The 22,788-nt window shown below is 46.4% G+C and overlaps 1 protein-coding gene across 1 annotated transcript in view; it reads right to left on the reverse strand.

Annotated features, from left to right (window-relative positions):
* Positions 1 to 11,230: 11,230 nt before the first annotated feature.
* Positions 11,231 to 22,788, reverse strand: part of FEZ1 (fasciculation and elongation protein zeta 1) — a 50,027-nt gene continuing 38,469 nt past the window's right edge. Inside the window, exons 6-10 of the mRNA XM_032167817.2 lie at positions 21,198 to 21,469; positions 19,498 to 19,578; positions 17,700 to 17,775; positions 13,988 to 14,053; positions 11,231 to 11,589 (exon numbers count right to left, since the gene is read on the reverse strand). Of these exons, the coding sequence (XP_032023708.1) occupies positions 11,573 to 11,589; positions 13,988 to 14,053; positions 17,700 to 17,775; positions 19,498 to 19,578; positions 21,198 to 21,469 (512 nt within the window). The 3' untranslated portion in view covers positions 11,231 to 11,572. The remainder of the gene's footprint in view (positions 11,590 to 13,987; positions 14,054 to 17,699; positions 17,776 to 19,497; positions 19,579 to 21,197; positions 21,470 to 22,788) is intronic.

A 22,788-nucleotide genomic window follows, 5' to 3' on the forward strand; every position in this document is an offset into this window, starting at 1 on the left:
CCTACAGGAAAGAAACCTGTTTAACTTTGTTTCAATTGTTCCCAGATTTGCTTCACCTCCCTTTTTTTCAGGTAATATCTATTCAAGTTATACCAATATTCCACAAAACACACTTTAGGGAACACTATTCTAAAGAAATTGCAGAGTAGCCTGTCCTGCACTCTCCCCGCTAAGTTTTTCTATCAAGTTCTGCCAGCCATCTTTTCAACCACGCTGCCAGCTGAAAGTGGGTTTTTTTTGAGACGGAGTTTTGCTCTTGTTGCCCAGGCTGGAGTGCAATGGCACGATCTCGGCTCACCGCAACCTCTGCCTCCCGGGTTCAAGTGATTCTCCTGCCTCAGCCTCCCAAGTAGCTAGGATTACAGGCTTGAATCAACACACCCTGCTAATTTTGTATTTTTAGTAGAGACGAGGTTTCTCCATGTTGGTCAAGCTGGTCTCGAACACCAGACCTCAGGTGATTCACCTGCCTCGGCCTCTGAGGCCGTGAGCCACTGCGCCCAGCCTTTTAAAATTATTATTATTATTTTAGTTATTTATTTTTGAGACAGGGTTTCACTCCCAACACCCAGGCCGGAGTACCACGGCACAATTTTGGCTCACTGCAACCTCCGCCTCCCAGGCTCAAGTGATTATACTGCCCTGGCCTCCTGAGTAGCTGGGACTACTGGCATGCACCACAAGGCCCAGCTAATTTTTTGTTCTGTTTTGTTTTTGCAGAGATGGGGTTTTGTCATGTTGCCCAAGCTGGTCTCTAACTCCTGAGCTCAAGAGATCTGCCTGCCTCAGCATCTCAAAGTTCTGAGGTTACAGGCATGAGCCACCACTCCCGGCTGAAAAGGGGCTTCTGAAATCACTTGAGATGTAGGTAGTTGTGTTTTTAGGAGCCAACAACCTGTCTCTGTGCATGACCCAAATGCTACCCAACCCAAGGAAAAGACACGCCATAATCCCTGTGGAAATACAAGAGATGGATGACAGTGTGAGGGGTAGGGGAAGGTTTCCTTTACCTCAAAGTAGAACTCTGATATCAGGGCTCTGGCAACTCTCAGACTGTCTTCTGCCCCCCCATCCCCCGACACATCAGGAAAGACCTTTCAAGTTCAGAGATCCTGCTCACGGGAGTTGGTGGCCAGAGTTCAGCTTCCTTGACCGAGGATCCCCTCTCCTGCCTTGCATGGGGCTCCAGGAGGGCGTGACCACCACACTGCAGCCTTCTCAATTCATTCCTGATGAGTCGTTCATTATCTCAGCACGCATTTCTCGAGCCCTGACTCTGTCCCAGGCACTGTTTTACAAGGATACACCTGTGGCTAACAAGGACGGAGTTCTTTACCTTCTACTAGAAACAACTGAGACGGAGCCAGGTGCGGTGGCTCACACCTGTAATCCCTACACTTTGGTTGTCCAAGGTGGAAGGATCACTGAGCCCAGGATTTTAAGACCAGTCTGAGAAACATAGTGAGACCCCCCACCCGCCCGCTATTCTCTACTATTTTAAAATGAATATACGTGAGAAAAAAGAAAAAGATTGAGACTGAAAGAGTGCTCGTAGCATCCTTGTAATGGCTATAACTATGATCTCATCCTTACCACAGAGATCTCAAACTTCTTCATTCAGAGTTGCAAAGCAGGAAGCTTTCAGCTCCACTGTGAGGTTCGGGTTAAGCTCAATTTTCAGTCCTGTTTTGAGCCATATATTGTTTTTTGAAAATTGTGTGCCAACATTTAAAAGAAGGTTACACATTAAAAAATCAGATTCCTGGCTTCTCCTGAAAAATCGGGCAATCAGGCAACTTGGGACCTATATAATCCCACGTGGCCATGATTGAGTGTAGTTGAATTAACTGCTGCCCCCTAAGGCACGTTCTCTGTGTCATCAGGACATTTGCAGCCCCTGTGGTCTCCCCAACACTGAGGCTGAGGGTTCATTGCCCATTTACTATTGGCTGTCACTATTTGGGTGGCTGGTAGCTTAGTTAAGCTTCCCTCATGCCCTTTTTTTAAACCCCCTTTTGCTGCAATATCTAAGTGGTTGTTTTTAAGAAGGGAAATATTTATCTCTACTCATTAATCCATCAAGAGTAAGAAGGGCCAGGCGCGGTGGCTCACGCCTGTAATCCCAGCACTTTGGGAGGCCGAGGCGGATGGATCATGAGGTCAGGAGTTCGAGACCAGCCTGGCCAACATGGTGAAACCCCGTCTCTGCTAAAAATGCAAAAATTAGCTGAGCGTAGAGGCCGAGGCAGGAGAATCGTTTGAACCCGGGAGACGGAGGTTGCAGTGAGCCGAGATCATGCCACTGCACTCCAGCCTGGGTGACAGGGCGAGACTCCATCTCAAAAAAAAAAAAAAAGAGTAAGAAAACAAGATAGTCCAAGAGGGAGGGCCCTGCCTTTGGTACAAAATATTGGAGAGAATGTATTTGTTTGTGGGCATAAAGGTACTCCTACCTTTCATTGCAAAGTATACCTGTGTCTCGTATCCAGATCTCTTCACTCATACATTTTCTGCCTACCCTGCCTCCCCAGGCAACAATGAGGCTAGAGGCATAAAAATCACCAGGGTTGCTTGTTATAGATACAATGTAGGTTCCACAACCGGTGTTTGCCCCAGATAGCTAGGCAAGATGCCCAAAGACTTGGAGGAACAATGCTCTCAGAAAACAGTTTTCAATTGTCGGCCAGGCACAGTGGCTCATGCCCAGCACTTTGGGAGCTGAGGCAGGCAGATCACTTGAGGTCAGGAGTTTGAGACCAGCCTGGCCAACATGGTGAAACCCTGTCTCTACTAAAAATAAAAAAATTACTCAAATGTGGTGGCATGCACCTGTAGTCCCAGCTACTCAGGAGGCTGGGGCATGAGAATCGCTTGAACTCGGGAGGCAGAAGTTGCAGTGAGCCGAGATAGAGCCACTGCACTCCAGCCTGGGCAACAGAGTGAGACTCTGTCTCAAAAATAAAAATTTTAAAAAAAAGAAAAGAATTTTCAATTGTCTCTTGAAGCTCCTTGCTTTATAGCTGCTCCTTTAACTTCCTTTAGTCAGATACACTACCACCCTCAAGCCAGTGATTCATTCAATACAAATTCCCAGGTGCCCACTATGTGCCTGGTAACCTACGAGGGACAAAGGATGATGAACTTTGCAGAGCATCACAGACCAAGGGACCGATCACCAAAGACTGACAGAATGGTGGTCACCTCACACGCTCCATTTCCACTTTGGCACCTTATTTGCATCCCACAGATGAGGCAGATTTTATTATACCACTTTCCAGCGTATCTTATACTTTTTATTTCTCAGCCTCTCTCTGGGCCAATCTCATTTAGCCCCTTTGCAAATTAAATGCATCTCATTAAATCGAATCCATTTAGGACAATGCCCTTCAGGTGTGTGCATCTTAGTACATCTTTCATTTTAAGACAAGTGTTTGATTTATTTTTCATCTCATTACGCTCTTTAAAATTATGTGCATCTCATTACACTCAGCGCACTGAGACAACTTATTTCTGGTATAGACATTACACCCAGTATTATCAGGCAAGAATATGATTTTTTTTCATTTCATTACAAGCCTTACAATTTATGTACATCTCATTACAATCAGCCATTTAAGACAATTCCCTTCAGTTATGTGTATCTCATTATACCTTTTCATTTTCACATTTTTCTCATCTTATTATTCAGAGAATCTACTACAGGTGTGTATACCTCACATCCACCTGTTATTCCTGTGAACTTCTAGGTTCTAGAAATTCTAGCTGTTTCCACTGATGTATTGCAAAATTTTTATTCTACCAAATTCATTTAAGGCCAGCTCTGCCCATCTGTGGAACTTCCCTGACCCCTTTGCACAGGAAAGAACACTGGGCTCCCCTGGATGAAGTTAAGATTCTGCCCGTAACTTTCCCTTACACACAGGGACCATCTGTAGCAACTTCCCTCACTTGCATATTGAGGGGATTAGAGGAGACGGCACTAGGAGCCCCTTCAATTGATAGTCTATGAAACTCTAGTCTTGTGGATGACAGCTTAGCAGCTTCTCAGCTTCTCCTGGGAATGCAGCTGCTCTCCTTGGAAGCCACCCACCCTGCTGGAGAAGCTGACACTGACATCATTGCCCAGCTTCCAACAGCCAGACAGCTTCACACGTCTTGCTTCCTTTTCGACTGGAGAACACTGTGAATCATGTGGGGACACATTTTGGAAGGAGGTGAAATATTAAATAACTGCTCTGTTATGATGGAATCTTCCCCACCTCCCAACCCAATGGTGTCTTCATCTCTCCTCCAACCCCTAACCCAGGGCTTCTCAGCTGGAGTGCACTGTAGAATTGCTGAGCAAGCTTTAGTTACAGGTGCCCAAGTTCTATTCTCCATCTACTGAATCAGAAACTCACAGGGTGGGGCACAGGGAGGTGCATTTTTAATAGCACCCCAGAGATTCTCAACCTGATTCCACAAAAGGACCGGCAGTGAGTCGCTCTGAGCGGAAAACACCTGATACTCTCAGTATTGCTCGTCTCAGCTGAATTTGTGTCTTAACAAGAATCCAAGCCTAGAGTTAAAAAAAAAAAAAAAATCATTTCTCAGCCCTGAAAAGGGTACTATGGGCCAGTAATCCTAACTCACCCATGCCATATAGGAACCCTGCCCACGGAACACTAAATTGTCATCTCCTGGCCAGGCACAGTGGGTCACACCTGTAATCCCAGCACTTTAGGAAGCCGAGGCAGGAGGACTGCTTGAGCCCAGGAGTTTGAGACCAGCCTAGGCAACATAGTGAGACCCGCCCCCCCACCATATCTACAAAAATAAAAATAAAAATATATATAGCCAGGCATGGTTGCCCATGCCTGTAGTCCCAGCTACCCAGGAGGCTGAGGTGAGAGGACTGCTTAAGCCCGGGAGGCTGAGGCTGCAGTGAGCCATGATCACTGCACTCCAGCCTGGATGACAGAGCAAAACCCTGTCTCAAAAAAAAAAAAAAAAAAAGTCATTTCTGTTTACCTTACACTGCCCACTACCTCCCAGGGCAAACAAGTCCAAATTGTTACACAGAGCCAACTGATCCCTCCAATTTCCACCCAGTGATCTGAGCTCTGCCTTCTGCAGACAGAGGGAATATGTAGGAACCCTCCAGACTGCATACTTGCGGTCTTCAGGGCTTATGGAATTTGTAGGAGCAGCAGTTCAGGAGATCTACAGGACCTTTCTCCAACCTCTTCAACTAATCCTCATGTTCCCACCTGTCTTGCCTATCCCTAAGGCACAGGAGGCTTCCCTGAGCGTGTCTGCAGTGGTCTGTGTGTTTCTCTTCTGTGAACCCACCCATCTCTTTGCCAGTGGAAATAGAGTCTGTTCTCTAAGCTCAAAAATAAATGTGACTTTTCACTATCCCTCCTCCACCCCTTCCCTTGAATGAACCTGCTGAGAAGCCAGAATACACTCCCACTCTTGCCTCTTCACTTTGTCTTCTTGTCCAGATGTACTTGGAGGCCGCTAGTTCCAGAATCCACAAGTACCAGGGCTCCCTGGGCTACCACTAAGCAGGATTTAATGAGCATAAAGGGTAGGTATAAAGCTGGTTTTAGGCCGGGCATGGTGGCTCATGCCTGTAATCCCAGCACTTTGGGAGGCCGAGGCTGGTGGATCACTTGAGGTCAGGAGATCGAAACCAGCCTGGCCAACATGATGAAACCCCCCGTCTCTACTAAAAATATTTTAAAAATTAGCAGGGCGTGGTAGCGAGCAGCTGTAATCCCACTTAAGAGGCTGAGGCAGGAGAATCACTTGAACCCTGGAGGCGGAGGTCGCAGTGAGCCGAGATCACACCATTGCACTCCAGCCTGGGCGACAAGCGAAACTCCAAAACCCCGTCTCAGAAAAAAAAAAAAAAAAAGCTCGTTTTAGGGCAACAGGCTGTATTTGTCTTGTTTTGATTTTGTTTTTGGGTTTTTTGTGCCTGTTGAATTGAAAAAATGGTCACATCCCCAAGGCTAAAGAGGCAACAGAACCAGCACTTTCTCTATGGTTTTCAAAGTTTACTAGGAAAAAATAAAAGTCACATTTCATTGAGCACTAAAGATTATTTAAAACAACTGTGGGAGAATTACTAGTATTATTAATATTAGTATTCCCATTTTTTAAATGAGGAAACCAAGGCTCAGAGAAATTAAGTAATTTTCTAAAAAATTATTTAGCTTAATATGTATCTAGAGCTGGATTTGAACTCAAGGCACAAAGCCCATGCTCCTTTTAGGAGATAAGCTGCCTCCCCAATCATTGGCTGACCCAGGCTGGCCTTTGGAGTCAAGGAGAGAGGCCCCCTCTGTCCTCAAATCCCAAGAGGTGCTTGTATCCCTGCACCTGCCTATGCCTTTCTCCTCCAAGGTCCCGGATGAAACAGCATCCAGGGATGTGGGCTTCAAACCCCAGCCTGCTTCTCCCATAGCAGAGCGCCTACTCTGTCACCCACCAGCTCCTGACTTGACCGTCTGCATTTCGGGGAGGAGCAGGACTCATGTCATCTGAACTTAAGGAAATCCTCTTCATACTATTCAAGTACTCTGCTATGGGAGGGGGTCAGGAAGCAAGTCATGAAGGAGACGCTGCTGCTGGGATAAAGGAGGGGGCAGTAGCACCGCCGTCCGCACTGTTGGTGATGGTTGTGCAGATGTGTTTTGGAAATTGGTGTGTGTCAGGAAATGTTGAGTCCCAGTGACCTGTCGGTGCTGACAGCTGATATCCAGACCTTCTCTCCTGATCTGTGCAGCTGATTCCTTTCCTTTCTTGCTTGGAAGGCAAGGCTAGGTTCTTAGGTTCTTAGCCTTGACTGCTGAGAATAAGGGCAAAACAGATTGGAAGATGGAAGAAGAAAGACAAAGGGAAGGAAGTTAATCCCTGGGACAGGCGTAGAATGGGTCCCCAGGCAAGAGTCAGGGAGTCAACGGAGAGCATAGGACAAGCCGGAAACCTTGGGATGTTGTCAGATCAGGCAACACTTTGGTAGGAAAAAATAAAACGACTCTGGTGAAGGAGGAGAGAGGAGAGGCAGGAGTGGAAATACATTGGACTGGAATAGCGACACCGGGCTCCTCCATAACTTGCTTCTTTGGTTCTGTGATTCATTTTCCTGTTCTCTGGGAGGCTGGGAATGGAAGAGAGTGAGAAGCAGGACACAGGGGTAGAGAAAAGAGAAAGGGAGAAAGAGAGAAACTAGATGTGCATGTGTCTCTGGGGTTTTTCAGACAAAGCTATTATCAAAATGCCAACCAGCTCCTGCCTGGCTAATTTGCATATTCCATGCTGTGCTCTTTGAAGCAGGATGAATATGCATGAGGGCTTGGGCGGGGTGCAGAGCTGCTGGGCTGTGGGCTAAGGTGGCTCATTGTTCTTTTAGAAGAAAGGCATTAGTAAGAAACCAAAGCACTTTTCCAGCGAGCAGAGTGACCTCGGCTTCCCTTCCCCGATGAAGGGAAGAGAGCAAACCTCAGGCTCAGACAGAAACCCTAACGACCATTCTCTCATCCTCTCAAGGAAATAAATAATCAGGCGCCATCAAGAATGCAAGTATCTCTTCTCCAAGAGTAGCATTTAATTACTTTCCTCTCCACGCATACTAATTACAGAGGCTGACTGGGTGATGAGAGTCACCTCTCCTGGCTTCCCTGGAAACGAGGCTGCCACTCCCCATTACTTGCTTCTGCTGCAAAGAAAGCTGGGCGTCCTGGGGTGCTTTTTGCCTTTGACCTCTGGTGAGCCCCCTAAACCTCTAAGTGACTGGGCTGTGGTGGGAGTGCCTGGGACATAGTGGGTGCTCAAAAGAGGCTTGGCCATGGACTCGGTGAAGTCCATTAAGACTTGGGTTATAATTAACCCTAAGACACCTGGAGGACCAGTTCTTCTCATTAACGGTCTCCATCCCTTCTTCCCTGACCACCAGTGGAAGATAGTCATTCTCCAGACATTAGTCCAGCAAGTATGAAAAGGGTTTATTTAACTTTAAAAATCCAATTTGTCCCACAAACTTAGGGTCACAAAATGCTCCCTTCGGGTTTTCTTTCTGAAGTATCACATTGGTCTCCTGAAGTAGGATGAAAGGATAGAGACTGTTGGAATATTCCATTTGAAGAATAGTTTTTCCCGCATGATCATTTGTTTCAATTACACATAAATAAAGGCTGGCCTCTGGTGCCATGGTGTTTTTTTTTGTTTGTTTGTTCTTTTGAGATAAAGTCTTGCTCCGTCACCCACGCTGGAGTGCAGTGGCACAATCTCAGCTCATTACAACCTCCGCCTCCTGGGTTCAAGTGATTCTCCTGCCTCAGCCTCCCAAGTAAGCTGGGACTACAGGTGTGCACCACCATAGCTGGCTAATTTTTGTATTTTTAGTAGAGAGGGGGTTTCACCATGTTGGCCAGGCTGGTCTCAAACTCCTGACCTCAGGTGATCTGCCCACCTCGGCCTCCCAAAGTTCTGGGATTACAGGCATGAGCCACCATGCCCGGCCCTATGGTGGAGTTTTCTTATCAGAACTTAACCAGACTAGGCCTAGCAAAATCCTTTAATTGATGGGAACTTACCTCATTTATAGGCTGTATTTGCCAGGCAGACCTCTGACCCACCTTGGAGGGTTCCCTGCAGACCTTGGCTCTCTGATACACTTTGCTGAGTGCGGACATCCTAGACGGGACTTGAGTTTTGCAATCAAGATTGACTCGGGCCTGAAAATCAGTTAATTCTTGGGACTTTTCCCTGAGGTTTCTACAATCCAGAAAGACCAGAAGAGGGAAAAGCTGAGGGAAGACAATTGGGTTCACCTGATAATCACACTATCCACAAATTCCCCAGGTTCAGCATTGAAGAGTCAAGGATTCAGCAACTCTGAAAACCTGGGGCAGAGCTTCTCCAATCCTTGATGCAAATACAAGTTGCAGGGAGATTTAGTTTAATATGTAGTAGAGTTTGAACTCAAGGCACAAAACCCAGACTCCTTTTAAGAGAAGAGCTGCCTCCCTTTTAAAGGGAGACCTTGTTAAAATGCAAATTCTGACTCAGTAGGCCTGATGTGGGGCCTGAGATTTTGCATTTCTAACAAGCTTCTAAGTGCGGTCAGTGCTGCTGGCCTGGAAAGCACACTTTGAGTAGGAAGAACACAGGGAAGGGCAATGCAAAACCATGAGGAATTGATTTCATATTCCCCTTAAACTCCAGATAGACAGACAAACAAGAGAGAAAGGAGGAGCCACTGTTTTCAGCCTGCCCTGCTCACCTCCTCCTAGCCAGAGCGTATCCCTGACACTCGAGATTTATTTTTAACTGCCAGCAGCTTTGATTAGCTTGTCTCTGCTGCTTCAGACACCTGCTGGCAGGATACATTGGGGGAAAGGAGTGGCTGACCCAGATCTGACAAATCCAAGGCAGAAAGAAAAGCCCTCAGGAATTCGCTGCTTCCCCTTTGCTGAGGCTGGTGAAAAACCCCATCACCGGCAGAGTGCTAAACTTGCTAATGACCTCACACCACTAATGACCCTGGGCATGTTCAGCCTTAGCACCAGTGAACTGCAGAACTGAATCCATGCCCTTTTGTCACAGGACTAGTGGTCACTTCCATGCTCCTGTGGCAGCCAGGGCTCTATCTATGGAGAAGCTCTGCTCTGGGCAGATGCCTGGACTAGAGCTTTAGGCATTGCAGCAGTTTTCCAGGTGGGATGAGTCTCCGTCACCCCGAGCTAAGATTGCTAGTGTTCTGCTTCTGGAAAAGCAGAGGCCCAGCTAGGCACGGTGACTCATGCCTATAATCCCAGCACTTTGGGAAGCCGAGGAGGGCAGATCACCTGAGGTTGGGAGTTCGAGACCAGACTGACCAACATGTAGAAACCTCATCTCTACTAAAAATATAAAATTAGCTGGGTGTGGTGCTGCATGCCTGTAATCCCAGCTACTCGGGAGGCTGAGGCAGGAGAATCGCTTGAACGTGGGAGGCGGAGTTTGCGGCAAGCTGAGATTGCACCATTGTACTCCAGCCTGAGCAACAAGAGTCAAACTCCATCTCAAAAAAAAAGAAAAGAAAAGCAGAGGCCCAGGAAGGGAGGCAGGGCACTGGGAATGCCTTCTGTGTCCCTTAGATGGATTCTGTGGCCTTCTGTGGAGCTGTTGATGTGATAAAGTATGGCTTTCTCTGTGGCATGCTTAGTTCAAGCAGACACTAAACTCCTAGGAATCAGTGGAAGTCTCACTGGATAGAAACCTAAATGCCAGCCTGACTCTACCACTTCCTACACGGCCCTGGGCGAGCTACTGAACATCTCTGCTGCTTGGTTTCCTCCTCTGCAAAATCAGGATCATACTAGTACCTGTTTACACGTGGGGGTGCTGTGATGTGTGCTAATGCGCGATGAAGCCAGTGCGGGCTCCAAGTGCCCAGTACAAGTTTTTGCTTTCAGAGGAGGATATGGGAATTGGCAGGCTCAATGTCTTTCAAGCCAGAAGATGGAAGCCAACAGAATTCAGATTGTGGTGAGATCGAGCCAGCATCCGGGATACGAGGAGACCTTCGCCTACTGGTTGGTCAAGGCTGGCAGCTGCCTGCCATCAACACTGGAGACAGTGCGAGGAGTCAGAGCTGCTGTTCATGGAGGGCTGCGGGAAGGGCCGGGGACAGCACTGCAAAGTCAAAGGACACTGTTGCCAGGGGTCGTTGGGGACAAACGGGGAGTGGTGGTCTCGTCAAGTACAGGAAACAAGTTGCAGTCCCCTACATTGGGAAAGCTCAGCAGAGCTGACTCCCCGCAGGCCCTGAGCCTCCAGGTCCCCGTGGAGGGCCTGGGGAAGGTCTCCAGGGCCAGCCTGGCCATCCCACCAGGAGGTCTGCAGCTGTGTGGCTCCTCCATGAGGCCCACTTTCTATCTGCTAATTGCACACTCTCACCCCGGTCTCACACCCACTCTGCCCAGCTCCTTTCTGCAGCCCCTGGTGCAGCTCCCTTGAACGTGGCTGAGCAGCAAAAACTGAGGTTGCAGAGGGTCTCCTTCTGCCTATACCATATGCAGCCCCACTGTGTCCCAGGATCCCACCACAACCCACAACAGGGCATGCGCCTGGTCCCTAAACACAGCACTGGCTGCCACAGGCCACAGGCCAGCGTGTGAAGAATGCTATACAGCCCATCTCTAGAGTCTGGAGCAGAGGGCTAATGGACATCACACTCCAAAGCACATGAAGAATATTAATTAAATGAAGGTTTTATTTCAAAATTAGTCTTAGAGTATAAGCTGTTTTTGAGGGCTGGAGCCAGACTACATAATGAGTGGTGAAAGCGGCTGCCTTCCCCTCTCCTGACACCAGCAAGGAGGAGGCACCATCACCGGCCCTGCCCCATCATGCATCCAATGATCACTAGCACTAGAAGCCAACGGCAAAGGACCCCGCGCGCTTGCTCATGTTTAATCCTGGTTAAGCTATACATGTTTAAATACATGTCGGAGGTTACGTGGTGTCATGCAGTCCCTGTGATGGAATGACTCTTGCTCAGTGACCTCCTGCAGCGAGGCTGCTCCAAAGGGCAAGGTTAGGTAGGGCAGAGCACTGCAACGAGAAGAGAGGAGCGGAGAGTAGTCAGAACACAGCTGCAGGTCGGGACCTCTGAGCCCAGGATAACCCTAGCTGAGAGCAGTCACATCAGCTCCTGAGTGGCGACAGCCCCACTTAGTGCCTCGAATAAGGGAGAGACAATGGCAGGTGGTTGCTGGCTATAATAACTAAGCGTGTAGTCTCCAGGGCCTGAGTTCAAATCCTGGATCCGGCCATTACTAACTACATGACCTTAGGGAAATTAACTTCACCTTTCCATGCTTGTTTCTTCATCAATACAATAGAATGTACCTGTGCCTACCCCACAGGGTTGTTGAGAGGCATGTGGCAAGTGCTTAGTAAATATTAATTACATGTACAAATTCATTGACATTTCAGTGGATCATGAGGGGTAAAGTCTAGCCCTCAGACTACCAAATGTATATAACCTGTTTCTATAATCCTCCTTTGAGAACCTCCTTTGAGAAATGTGCTGCTCTTTTAAAATCTTTGAGTCACAAACCCTTTCTACGGTTTTTTGTGTTTTGTTGTTGTTGTTGTTGTTGTTGTTGTTTTGTTTTGTGTGTGTGTGTGTGTGTGTTTTTTTTTGAGACAGGGTCTTGCTGTGTCACCCAGGCTGGAGTGCAGTGGTGTGATCACAGCCCCCACTGCAGTCTCAGCTCCTGGGTTCAAGTAATCCTCTCACCTCAGCCTCCTGAGTAGTTGGGACTACAGGCGCGCACCACTACACCTGGCTGATTTTTTTTTTTTTTAATTGAGACGAGGTCTCACCATGTAGCCCAGGCTGGGCAAGTTATTTTTAATGTTTACTCTAAGTTCCTCCTGCTGAAATTTAAGATTAGTCCTTCTGTTCCTTATAGAAACAATATATCTCAGGATTTCTTAACTATAGGTCCCACAAATATGGTCCCTCTGCAACTGTACATAGTTTTGTGTGCATGCAGGACAAAAAACAATAAAATAATAGATCTAGACAGTGAGCAATCCTCAATGACTATTAACATCACAAAAGGAAAGACAATCAGACAATATATGTCACCCCATGGAAGTCTGGAAACCTATAACCACCTATAACGTAGTGCTTATCAAAAAATCTGAAGCTGAATCTGATCAGGCTTCCATTTTTATCAGTTCACAGGCGATAAAGAAGACAGGAGAACATATTAAATTACACCATGGGGATGAAATTAGCAAAAATCCACAATGAGGAAATTCTATGGCACAAACAACCTAGTTTCTCCAACAAATGCATTTCAAGAAACAGAAGAGAGAAAGAAAAGGGGAACCTATATACATCAAAGAGATGTAAGAGACATATTATTATCTAATTGCTACATACTGATCTTTATTGGCCCCTGATTCAAACAAATAAACTGAAAAATACTTTATGGGAAAAACAGGGAATACGGATTGGATAGTCAGTACTAAGAAACTCTTGGCTGGGCACAGTGGCTCATGCCTGTAATCCCAGCACTTTGGGAGGCCAAGGCGAGTGGATCACCTGAAGTCAGGAGTTTGAGACCAGCCTGGCCAACATGGTGAAACCCCGTCTCTACTAAAAATACAAAAATTAGCTGAGCATGGTGGCAGGTGCCTGTAATCCCAGCTACTTAGGAGGCTGAGGCAAGAGAATTGCTTGAATCCAGGAGGCAGAGATTGCAGTGAGCTGAGATCGCGCCATTGCACTCCAGACTGGGTGACAGAGAGAGACTCCATCTCAAAAAAAAAAAGAAACTCTTAATTTTTTTTAGTTGTGAAATGGTATTGTGGCTATGTTTTCCTCAAGAGTTCCTATGTTTTAGAAATGCATACTGAAATGATTATGAATGAAAAACTATGACAGAGATTTGCTTTAAAATAACATGGGACGGGAAGTTGGGTAGAGGCATAAATGAAATAAGTCTGGCCGGGACTTAATAACTGTTGATGCCGGCTCATCAGTACCTGAGAGTGTATTATGCCATTTCCTCTACTCTTGTATGTACAACCAGTTTCCATAAGAAAAGGTTAAAAAGTTATGAAAGGGTGTAGTCAATTATGTCTCCAGCTTCCTTTCAAGTGCTTGAAAAGTATTAAATTATCATCAGGCTTTGTTTTTCCCAGCTAAATACTAAGTAGCCCAAACTCTGCAGAATTTTCACAATAAGTCCTTTGTTGGTTTGACGCTCCAAGGAAAGTCACTCTGGTGACTCGGGGGTGATGGAATCTCTTCCTGCCGCCTCCCGGCAACACCCAAAGGCAAAACCTATTACTGCAAAGCCTCACAATTGTCCCTGATTTCCCTGGCCCCTGCCTGGTCTGGTCTGGCATGGGCAAGCTGGGAAGGTTCCCTAACTGGAGCAGGAGCTCCAGAGAACCCCTTCTGCTCCAGGAAGCCTGGGGCTGCTCTTACCTTTTAAAATGTAGTCCGTTAGCAAAGTAGGCACCTTCTCATTATCCTCCTTCATGGCAAAGAGAACTAGGAAAGGAGAGAGAGAGGAGCTAAGATACCATCTGGTCATGAGGCTTATTTCTAGGGCCACATGACCCACCGGCCCAGAGTGAGAGAGAAATGATTCAAAGGAACCAGACATTTATTGACTATTGAGCAAAAGTCTAGAAGCCTCTATCAAGGGTCAGCATTTCGGGGGCAAGGGCTAAAAAACTACCTATCCGGTACTACGTTCACTACCTGGGTGACAGGTTTAGGTTCAGTCGTAACCCAGACCTTGAGCCCAGGAGTTCAAGACCAGCCTGGGCAACATGGCAGAACCTGATTTCTAAATAAAAAAAAAAAGATAGCTGGGCATGGTGGCACATACCTGTAGTCCAAACTACTTGAGAGGCATCATGGAATATACCCCTGTAACAAACCTGCACATGGTGATAGAGGAGAACACAGCAAGAGCCACAGTGTTTGTCTCTAGGGAGTGGACCTATTGGTGACTTTCTTTTCTTTTTTCTTCTTGAGACAGGATCTCGCCCTGTCACACAGGCTGAAGTGCAGTGGCGTGTTCTCAGCTCACTACAGCCTCAAACTCCTGGGTTCAAGTAATCCTCCCCCTCTCAGCCTCCCAAGTAGCTGAGACTTACGGGCACATGCCACCATGCCCAGCTAATTCTTTTTTTTTTTTTTTTAGTAAAGATGAGGTCTTGCCATGTTGCCCAGGCTGGTCTTGAACTCCTGGGCTCAAGCAATCTTCCCCACTTGGCCTCCCAAAGTGACCTATGATCATGCCACTGCACTCCAACCTGCGCAACAGAGTGAGACTGTCTCAAAAACAAGAAAAAGACCAGCCTGGACAACATAGCAAGACTCTGTCTCTATAAAAAAAAAAAGAGGAAGAAAAGAAAAATAAGAGAGAGGTATATGTACAAGACATAGTCATCAGTGAAGAAAGAAGGTTACAGAACATGTATTAACTTTATAATTAAATGCTAATGTTAAGTGGTTATCTCTGAGTGTAAGACAATAGGGGATGTTCTTTTCTATGCTGCATTTCTGTGGGGTCTGGCTTTTCTCAATGAGCATGTATTACTTTTGTAAGCCGAGAAAACACTAAAGATCAACTGGCACTGATAGCTAGAGTCAGGAGGCAGCTGCAACAGTGGGATTCCCACTTCATTTCGATATCCTTGTCCTCCATTGATTGCCTTGCCTAGTTTCAAGATAGGGTAATGAAACTTGAATCCAAGAATTAGGAGTGAGTGAGGAAGAAAATCCAATGGTGGCATGAGTCAGTGGCCAGGTCCAGAAAAAGAGACTCAACCTGAGGCCACTGAGGGGTTGGTTTGTTTCTGTTTTATTTCTTCTGTATCTTTAGACATGTATTCATCTCAGCTTAAGTGGATTCTAGGGGGTCCTGGTTTCTTCTGGATTTTTTGGGGTTCTTTTTGAGATGGAGTTTCACTCTTGTCATCCAGGCTGGGGTGCAATGGTGCGATCTCGGCTCACTGCAACCTCCGCCTCCCAGGTTCAAGCGATTCTCCTGCCTCCGCCTCCCAAGTAGCTGGGATTACAGGCGTGCACCACCACATCTGGCTAACTTTTTGTATTTTTAGTAGAGACGGGTGTTTCCCCATGTTGGCCAGGCTGGTCTCGAACTCCTGACCTCAGGTGATCCACCCGCCTCGGCCTCCCAAAGTGCTGGGATTACAGGCGTGAGCCACCGTACTCCGCCTGTTTTTTTTTTTCTACCTTTTTAGACATGCTTTCATTTCAGCTTAGTTGTCAAGAATACTTTGCAACTGAGCATAAGCAGACTAAATGCCACACCACAAAGATCACGTAAAAATACAATAATTGCTCTCGCCAATACATATTTAAATTAATCTCCAAAATCTAAAATTTACAAGGATTGGCTAGTCGCAGGAGCTGGTCTTTGGCCTATGTACTTAGTTCAAAGAGTAGAAGAGAGAAGAGGCATAATTGGTATTCAGAAAAGATGGCAGTTTCTTTCTAAAAGCAATAAAATGTTGGAACGTAGTATATCCACATGATAGAAGAGATAGCCATAAAAAGAACATTAACAAATGTTAACTAATGTGGCTAAAATCATGACACAAAATTGTATAGCTAGTATAATCTCAACTATATAGAAAAGATACAAAATATTATGGCTGAAAAGCACCAAAACAGTAACCATAGTGGAGTGGACAATGAGTTATTTATTCTTCTTTGTTTGCTTTTCCTTATTTCCAAAGTAGTCTAAATGATGGATACACTCTAGCTATAATTTTTTTAATGAACTTAAAAAATGTAAACAAAACCACTCAAAATAGAAAAAAGTCTGTTTCTTAATTAAAATGAAAAGATTTCACACTGAATTCCTGAATGGGTATCTGCAACAAATTAATAGCTATTTATTTTTTTGAGCTATGATAGAATGCTTTACATATATCAACCTTCATAATTTGTCCAAATTACTTTCCAAATGCAACTTGTGTGAAAACACAAACATCTATAAATGTCAGTTCATCTCTATTTTCTCCCTTAAAAAAAAAAACCTAGTGCATATTTATGCAAATAAAGGAGTTTACAATGAGTTAAGGACAAGTCACTGTACTTTGATTTTAAAATTCCTGATTCTCAAGGACACAGTGTCTATTGATGTAGGCATGATGTAGGCAGGATCTCTGTTTGCCAGAACCTCCTGCTTTCATTCTCCAAATTGATAAAAAAAATGAAACGTTTGGTCACCTTCAGCACCAGGGCCCAGCAGGTATCCATCCTCCTCAGCTGAACAGAAGCTCAACTTCCCTTCCCCTGGGGTATCCAGTAGCCCCGCACTGGCCCCTTCCCTCCAGAACAGGCTGCAGTGGGCAGGGCCTCGTTAGCTGTCACTCTCTGCAGGGCACGGTTGCCAAGGAAATGGAATTTCCCTCGTGATCCTCTGGGCCTGTTACCACAACTCAGCCTAGGATTTTTCTCGTCCTAAGAGGGCCAAGCTGACACTGATGGCTAACACCATGTGCCCCCCAGCCCTTTAGGGGTCGTACCGTTTGATGTATATAAACAGTTACTGTCTACAAAAGGCTCTTTGTTGCACACTGTTTTCCCTCATAGCTCAGAATGTTTATTAATATTTGACAATAGGGCAAAGTGGAGGAGAGGAGGCAGTCACTTCCTGGAAGGAAAGCTAGACTCTATTTTTTCCAGTCAGCCTTACCCCACCCAAGAAACCTTGCTTCTCATTAAAAATAGAGCCAGACCCACAGACCAGGCGCCCTGCTTCAAGGGGCACAAGTGCCGACCAGGCAACCTCAAGTTGCAGGGAGAGAGAAAACAGGGAGGCAGAGGATGCCAAGCCTTGAGAACTACAGGGGAAAACAAAAAAGTCCCCTGCACCAGCACCCCAACCTCTTTCACCAGCTCATTTTTTTTTTTTCCCAGCAGGCCCCTTCCCTTATGGGAACCGGGAGAAAGAAAAGACAGTTCTGATTATCACTGCAGAATATTTTAATTTTACACTGTGCAGGAGGATGTGACGCGGTAATTTGGAGGGTATTTTGGCCCATCTAAACCTGCTTTGAGGAGTCTCGGGCCTGCAACACGGAGGTACAACGTACAGGCAGGAAGGGAGAAAAAGGAGGCCCTGATCTGGCTGAGAACAAGAGGAACTCACTGTTTGTCAGCATCTGCAGGTCTTCCACTGAGGGAGGAGAGGCTTTCTTCTCGTAAGGAATGACTGTGTTCAGATACTGCAAGACAAACAGCACGCAGGGGGCTTGAGACAGAAGACATGCTTCCTCTGGGTTGAGATTTAGCCTTTCTCTAAGACACACACTCTGCGAATCTGACCTTCTCTGAAACGTTCATGGTCACTGGTACATCACTGTTTCAGAACTTCTTCCCCATCTTTAGGGGATGTCTCTTTAAAAGTAGGACTTTCCCACATTTAGGCAGGAAAACTTCTCTCCATCCCAACTTCTAGATTCTTCCTACAATACAAACTTCTCTGTTATTTAGGAATCCTGGGGAGCTTTTTCTCCTTCAGACTGAGAGCAGAGAATATCTCCAAGGGGATTATATTTTCTTATTCTTTGCAGTGCAATTTGGGAAGGAATTGTTTCTCTTTTGTCAAAAAAGATACGCAAGAGAACCTCAACCCCACCCGGGGTCTCTGATGTCAGATTTGCTCCCTCTGCTGGATGTCAGGTGCTCCTACAACAAAACCAGCATCAGGGCCTAGTGGGCTGTCAAAGGAGTCTCAAGGAAGCCTGAGGTGGTGAGTGCCAGAGCTCTAGCTCAAAGCTAAGAAGCTCACTTTTTTTTTGAGACAGAGTCTCGCTCTGTCACCCAGGCTGGAGTGCAGTGGCTTGATCTCGGCTCACGGCAACCTCCACCTCCCGGGTTTAAGTGATTCTCCTGCCTCAGCCTCCCAAGTAGCTGGGATTACAGGTGCCTGCCAGCACGCCTGGCTAGTTTTTGTATTTTTAGTAGAGATGAGGTTTCACCGTGTTGGCCAGGCTGGTCTCAAACTCCTGACCTTGGGTGATTTGCCCGCCTCAGCCTCCCAAAGTGCTGGGATTACAGGCGTGAGCCACCGCGCCTGGCCAGAAGCTCACATTTTAGTCTTGGCTCTGCCACTGACAGTGTGTGTGGCTTTGGAAAAATGCCTTGAATATCCGGGCCATAGTTCTCACTGCCATAAAACAAGAAGACTGTGATCAGTGCTGCTAAAATCTCTTCCCCTTCTCTAGAATCTCTAGAAATCTAGAGTTCTAGAATTCTAGCACTTAGAATTCAGCTACAAATATGTTTAAAACATATATACTTTCACGTGCACTCATTCCACCATCTCAAACTTTCTGTTCACGTGCCAGCCATGTCTATTAGATTATACACTCCATGAGGACAGGGGTCAGGACTTTTCACCTTTGCACCTGAGGGCCTAACAACAGAGCTTAGCACATAGCAGGCGCTTGATAAAAGTTGTTAATGCTGTCTTAATAACCAGAAATGCAAGCTACGTCACAGGGAAATTACTGAGCCAACAAAAAGCCACAGCATGGGTTACAACCAGAGCTGGGCAGCTGCAGAGGCAGTCTTAGTGGGAATGGCTTGGTGGATGATCCAGTGTGGTGGAAAGTTAATTAAACTCTAGGATGGGATCCATCATCAAATGGACTCCCTTTTAATGCATTTCATCCTTAAAACAACTTAATTCTTAGACCTACGAGCAGTGTTGAATTTTAAGTCTTGCCCATGTCCTAGAACACTAGAGCTCAAAAAAAAAAGTTTGCCTTTTAAAAAGATATTCACTGTTCCTCCTTAAGAGGAGAAGAAAGTGTTAGGACCCCTAGCCCCCTAAATAAATGCTGGGATAATTCTGGTGAGTCACTCACTGTCCCCTGCGTTGTTGGGGAGGCCAAGCTGCAGGAGTCTAGGAAGAGAGCTTGGAGCAGGGAGACTGCGCGTACCTGTTTGTCAGTTCCTGAGGAGCCAAAGGTCTGGCGGATGCCACTCTGCAGAATGTTGGAGATGCCTTCCATGCTGAAGCGCTGTGGGGAGGGGAGAGACACTCAAGAAGGGCAAATGCTTCTTGCTCCATCCCCACCACACCCAGGGACCTCTCAGCTACCAGGCTGTCCCAGATAATGCCCCAGGGTTCTGTGAGTAGACAGTAAGTGTAAGACATTGGCTTACAGAGACAGGCCAGAATTGAAGCCTGAGCTTTGCAAGAATAAACAGAGTCTCAAGAACTCTTATCTTAGTAAATCCCTCAGGGCTACAAGACCCCTCTGCATCCCCCAGTTTTCCTCCTTTTATCCTCCATCATGCAAATAGAAAAATAAAGCAGTTCAGTCAAACTTAGATGAACCATGATGCAAAGATCTTAGGGGAAAACAAAATGTTCAGCTATCAGAAAAGCCTGTCTTAAAGCAACTGTCCTGATGGGGGAAGTTTTTTCAAAATGTACATGCAGAGAACGAATTCCATAGGTCTGTGATAGTGCCTAGGGAGAGGCATTTTGAAAAAGCTCCTTAGATAATTCTACTGAGCTCCCCTGATTAAGAACCATAAGCGGCCAGGCGCAGTGGCTCACACCTGTAATCCCAGCACTTTGGGAGGCTGAAGTGGGCAGATCACAAGGTGAGGAGTTTGAGACCAGCCTGATCAACATGGTGAAACCCCGTCTCTACTAAAAATACAAAAATTAGCCAGGCGTGGTGGCGTGAACCTGTAATCCCGGCGACTCACGAGGTTGAGGCAGGAGAATCACTTGAACCCGGGAAGCAGAGGTTGCAGTGAACCAAGATCGCACCACTGCACTCCAGCCTGGGCAACAGAGTGAGACTCCATCTCATCAAAAAAAAAAAAAAAAAAAAAAATGAACCATGAGAACCACGGGTTTGAGCATCTTGTCAATAGAACAGTAAGGCATCTGGCGCCAGGTGTGGTGGCTCATGCCCGTAATCCCAACACTTTGGGAGGCCAAGATGGGCAAATCACCTGAGGTCAGGAGTTTGAGACCAGCCTGGCCAACATGGTGAAACCCCATCTCTACTAAAAATACAAAAATAATCTGGGAGTGGTGGCATGAACCTGTAATCTCAGCTACTAGGGAGGCTGAGATAGGAGAATCGCTTGAGCCCAGGGGGCAGAGGTTGCAGTGAGCCGAGATGGTACCACTGCACTCCAGCCTGGGCAAAAGAGTGAGACTCTGTCTCAAAAAATAATAATAATAATAATAATAAGGCATCTGATCATTTTCAGTCATTGAAACACCTTAGCACACCCTAAAGATACCAGTCAGGACTGGAACCTGGGACACGAGGAGGGATTTGGACCCAGAATTCCAAGGCCCATCTCAAGACTCCCAACACGAAATACCCTCACTCCACTTTCTTTAAGGTCTTGCCTACAGAGAACACAAGCCAAATTCAATTATTTCCTAATGTTTACACACTGTCTTCCTGGGTTAGACTGTGAGCACTTTGGGGGAGTGGAGGAGACAGGTGATATCCTCCCCCTTTCTGACCCCCTGTCTGTCACAGTGTGCTGCTCACCACCACTGCTCAGTAAACGTTGATGAGTCCCCTGCAGTGTTGGTAGGGCACTGAAACGGGCAGGGTTGGAGGTTGGAGGCACCCAGTCTTCCGCCTGGTTGTTCACCTACCTTGAGAGGCATCTGGTTTCCCTTCTCTATCCGGCTGCTTTGCAGGCTCAGCCCTTTCTCTTTCCGCCTCTTTTTCATCAGTTCTCGCTGCTCCTTCTGCTTGTTCTGAACCTCAATAAGCACCGTGATAAAGGAGTTCTTCACTTCCTTCTCAAACTCCAGCTCATCCCGGCGGGCCAGCTGCTGCACCAGCTCCTCCGAGAAGTCGCGGATGGCACCCTCCACCTGGTCCAGCAGCTCGGTCAGCTCAGACCCAGACATGTGCCTCAGCCCTGCAGGGGAAGACCGTCTCCCGCATAACACCTGCATCCACACCAGAGCCCGCTGGGGAGGCTCCTGGGGCCACCACCAATCAAGATGGGACGGCCCCTCAGAGGAGCCCCCTTCCAACTCCTTAAAGATCCAAGAAAGACCTTCACAATCTAGGGGCACACCAGGAAGGCGGGGGCCTGTGTACTGACTGCAGAAGAGAACATCCCTCTCAGGAAACAAAGGAGGAAGAAGAAAAAGCCCACAAAGAAGTCTGTGGACTCTATTCTCAAAAATGGGGATGGACAGACAGATCCTTTGTTCCTTCTATTTTCTATCTGTGTCCATAAGATTCCTTGTGTGAAATGGGTCAAGAATTGGGGATGGAAAAGTGATGGGAGGGAGGTTTTTGTCATCCATACTGAAGAGCAATAGAGACGTTCGTGCTTATTCCCAAGAACTGATCAAGATATAGTATACGGCAACAACAACAGAAAAGCCGACCATCTGAGCCCTTCTTTACATCTCTAGTCCTGTGTCGCAGCACATGTATTCAAAAATATGTGAAACCTGGAAGACTGGCGACTATGCATGAAAAAATAATGCCTAGCGGGTCAGCATACGGCAGTCAGCTACCCTCAGAGGAAAGAAAAGGGAAGCTGAGATCATGGGAAACATGTAACTTTAAGAAGTCTCCTAAGACTTCTTTCATTTAAAATAGATTTGGATATTTTTTTCCAAATTTTTCTGTTTACATATTATATATTTTCATAGTTGAGATTATACTTGTATACAGGTCTAAATCATGCTTTAAAACTTTATACACTTTAGGCCAGGAGCAGTGGCTCATGCCTGTAATCCCAGCACATTGGAAGGCCGAGATGGGCGGATCACCTGAAGTCAGGAGTTTGAAACCAGCCTGGCCAGCATGGTGAAACCCTGCCTCTACTAAAAATACAAAATTAGCCAGGCATGGTGGTGCCTGACTATAATTCCAGCTATTCGGGAGGGTGAGGCAGGAGAACTGCTTGAACCTGAGAGGCAGAGGTTGCAGTGAGTAGAGATCACGCCACTGCACTCTAGCCTGGGCAACAAGAGCAAAACTCTATCTTAAAATAAAAATAAATAAATAAATAAATAAATAAAAACTTTATATCCTTTAAGCATTTTCTGATTAAAAATTCTTTTAAACACTTAAAAAAATTTTTAGGCCAGGTGCAATGGCTCACACCTGTAATCCCAGTACTTTGAGAGGTTGAGGCGGGTGGGTCACCTGAGGCCAGGAGTTTGAGACCAGCCTGGCCAACATGGTGAAACTCTGTTTCTACTTAAAAAAAAAAAA

This window comes from Hylobates moloch, unplaced genomic scaffold (assembly GCF_009828535.3).
Source record: "Hylobates moloch isolate HMO894 unplaced genomic scaffold, HMol_V3 SCAFFOLD_11, whole genome shotgun sequence".
In the NCBI taxonomy this organism is placed as follows: Eukaryota; Metazoa; Chordata; class Mammalia; order Primates; family Hylobatidae; genus Hylobates; species Hylobates moloch.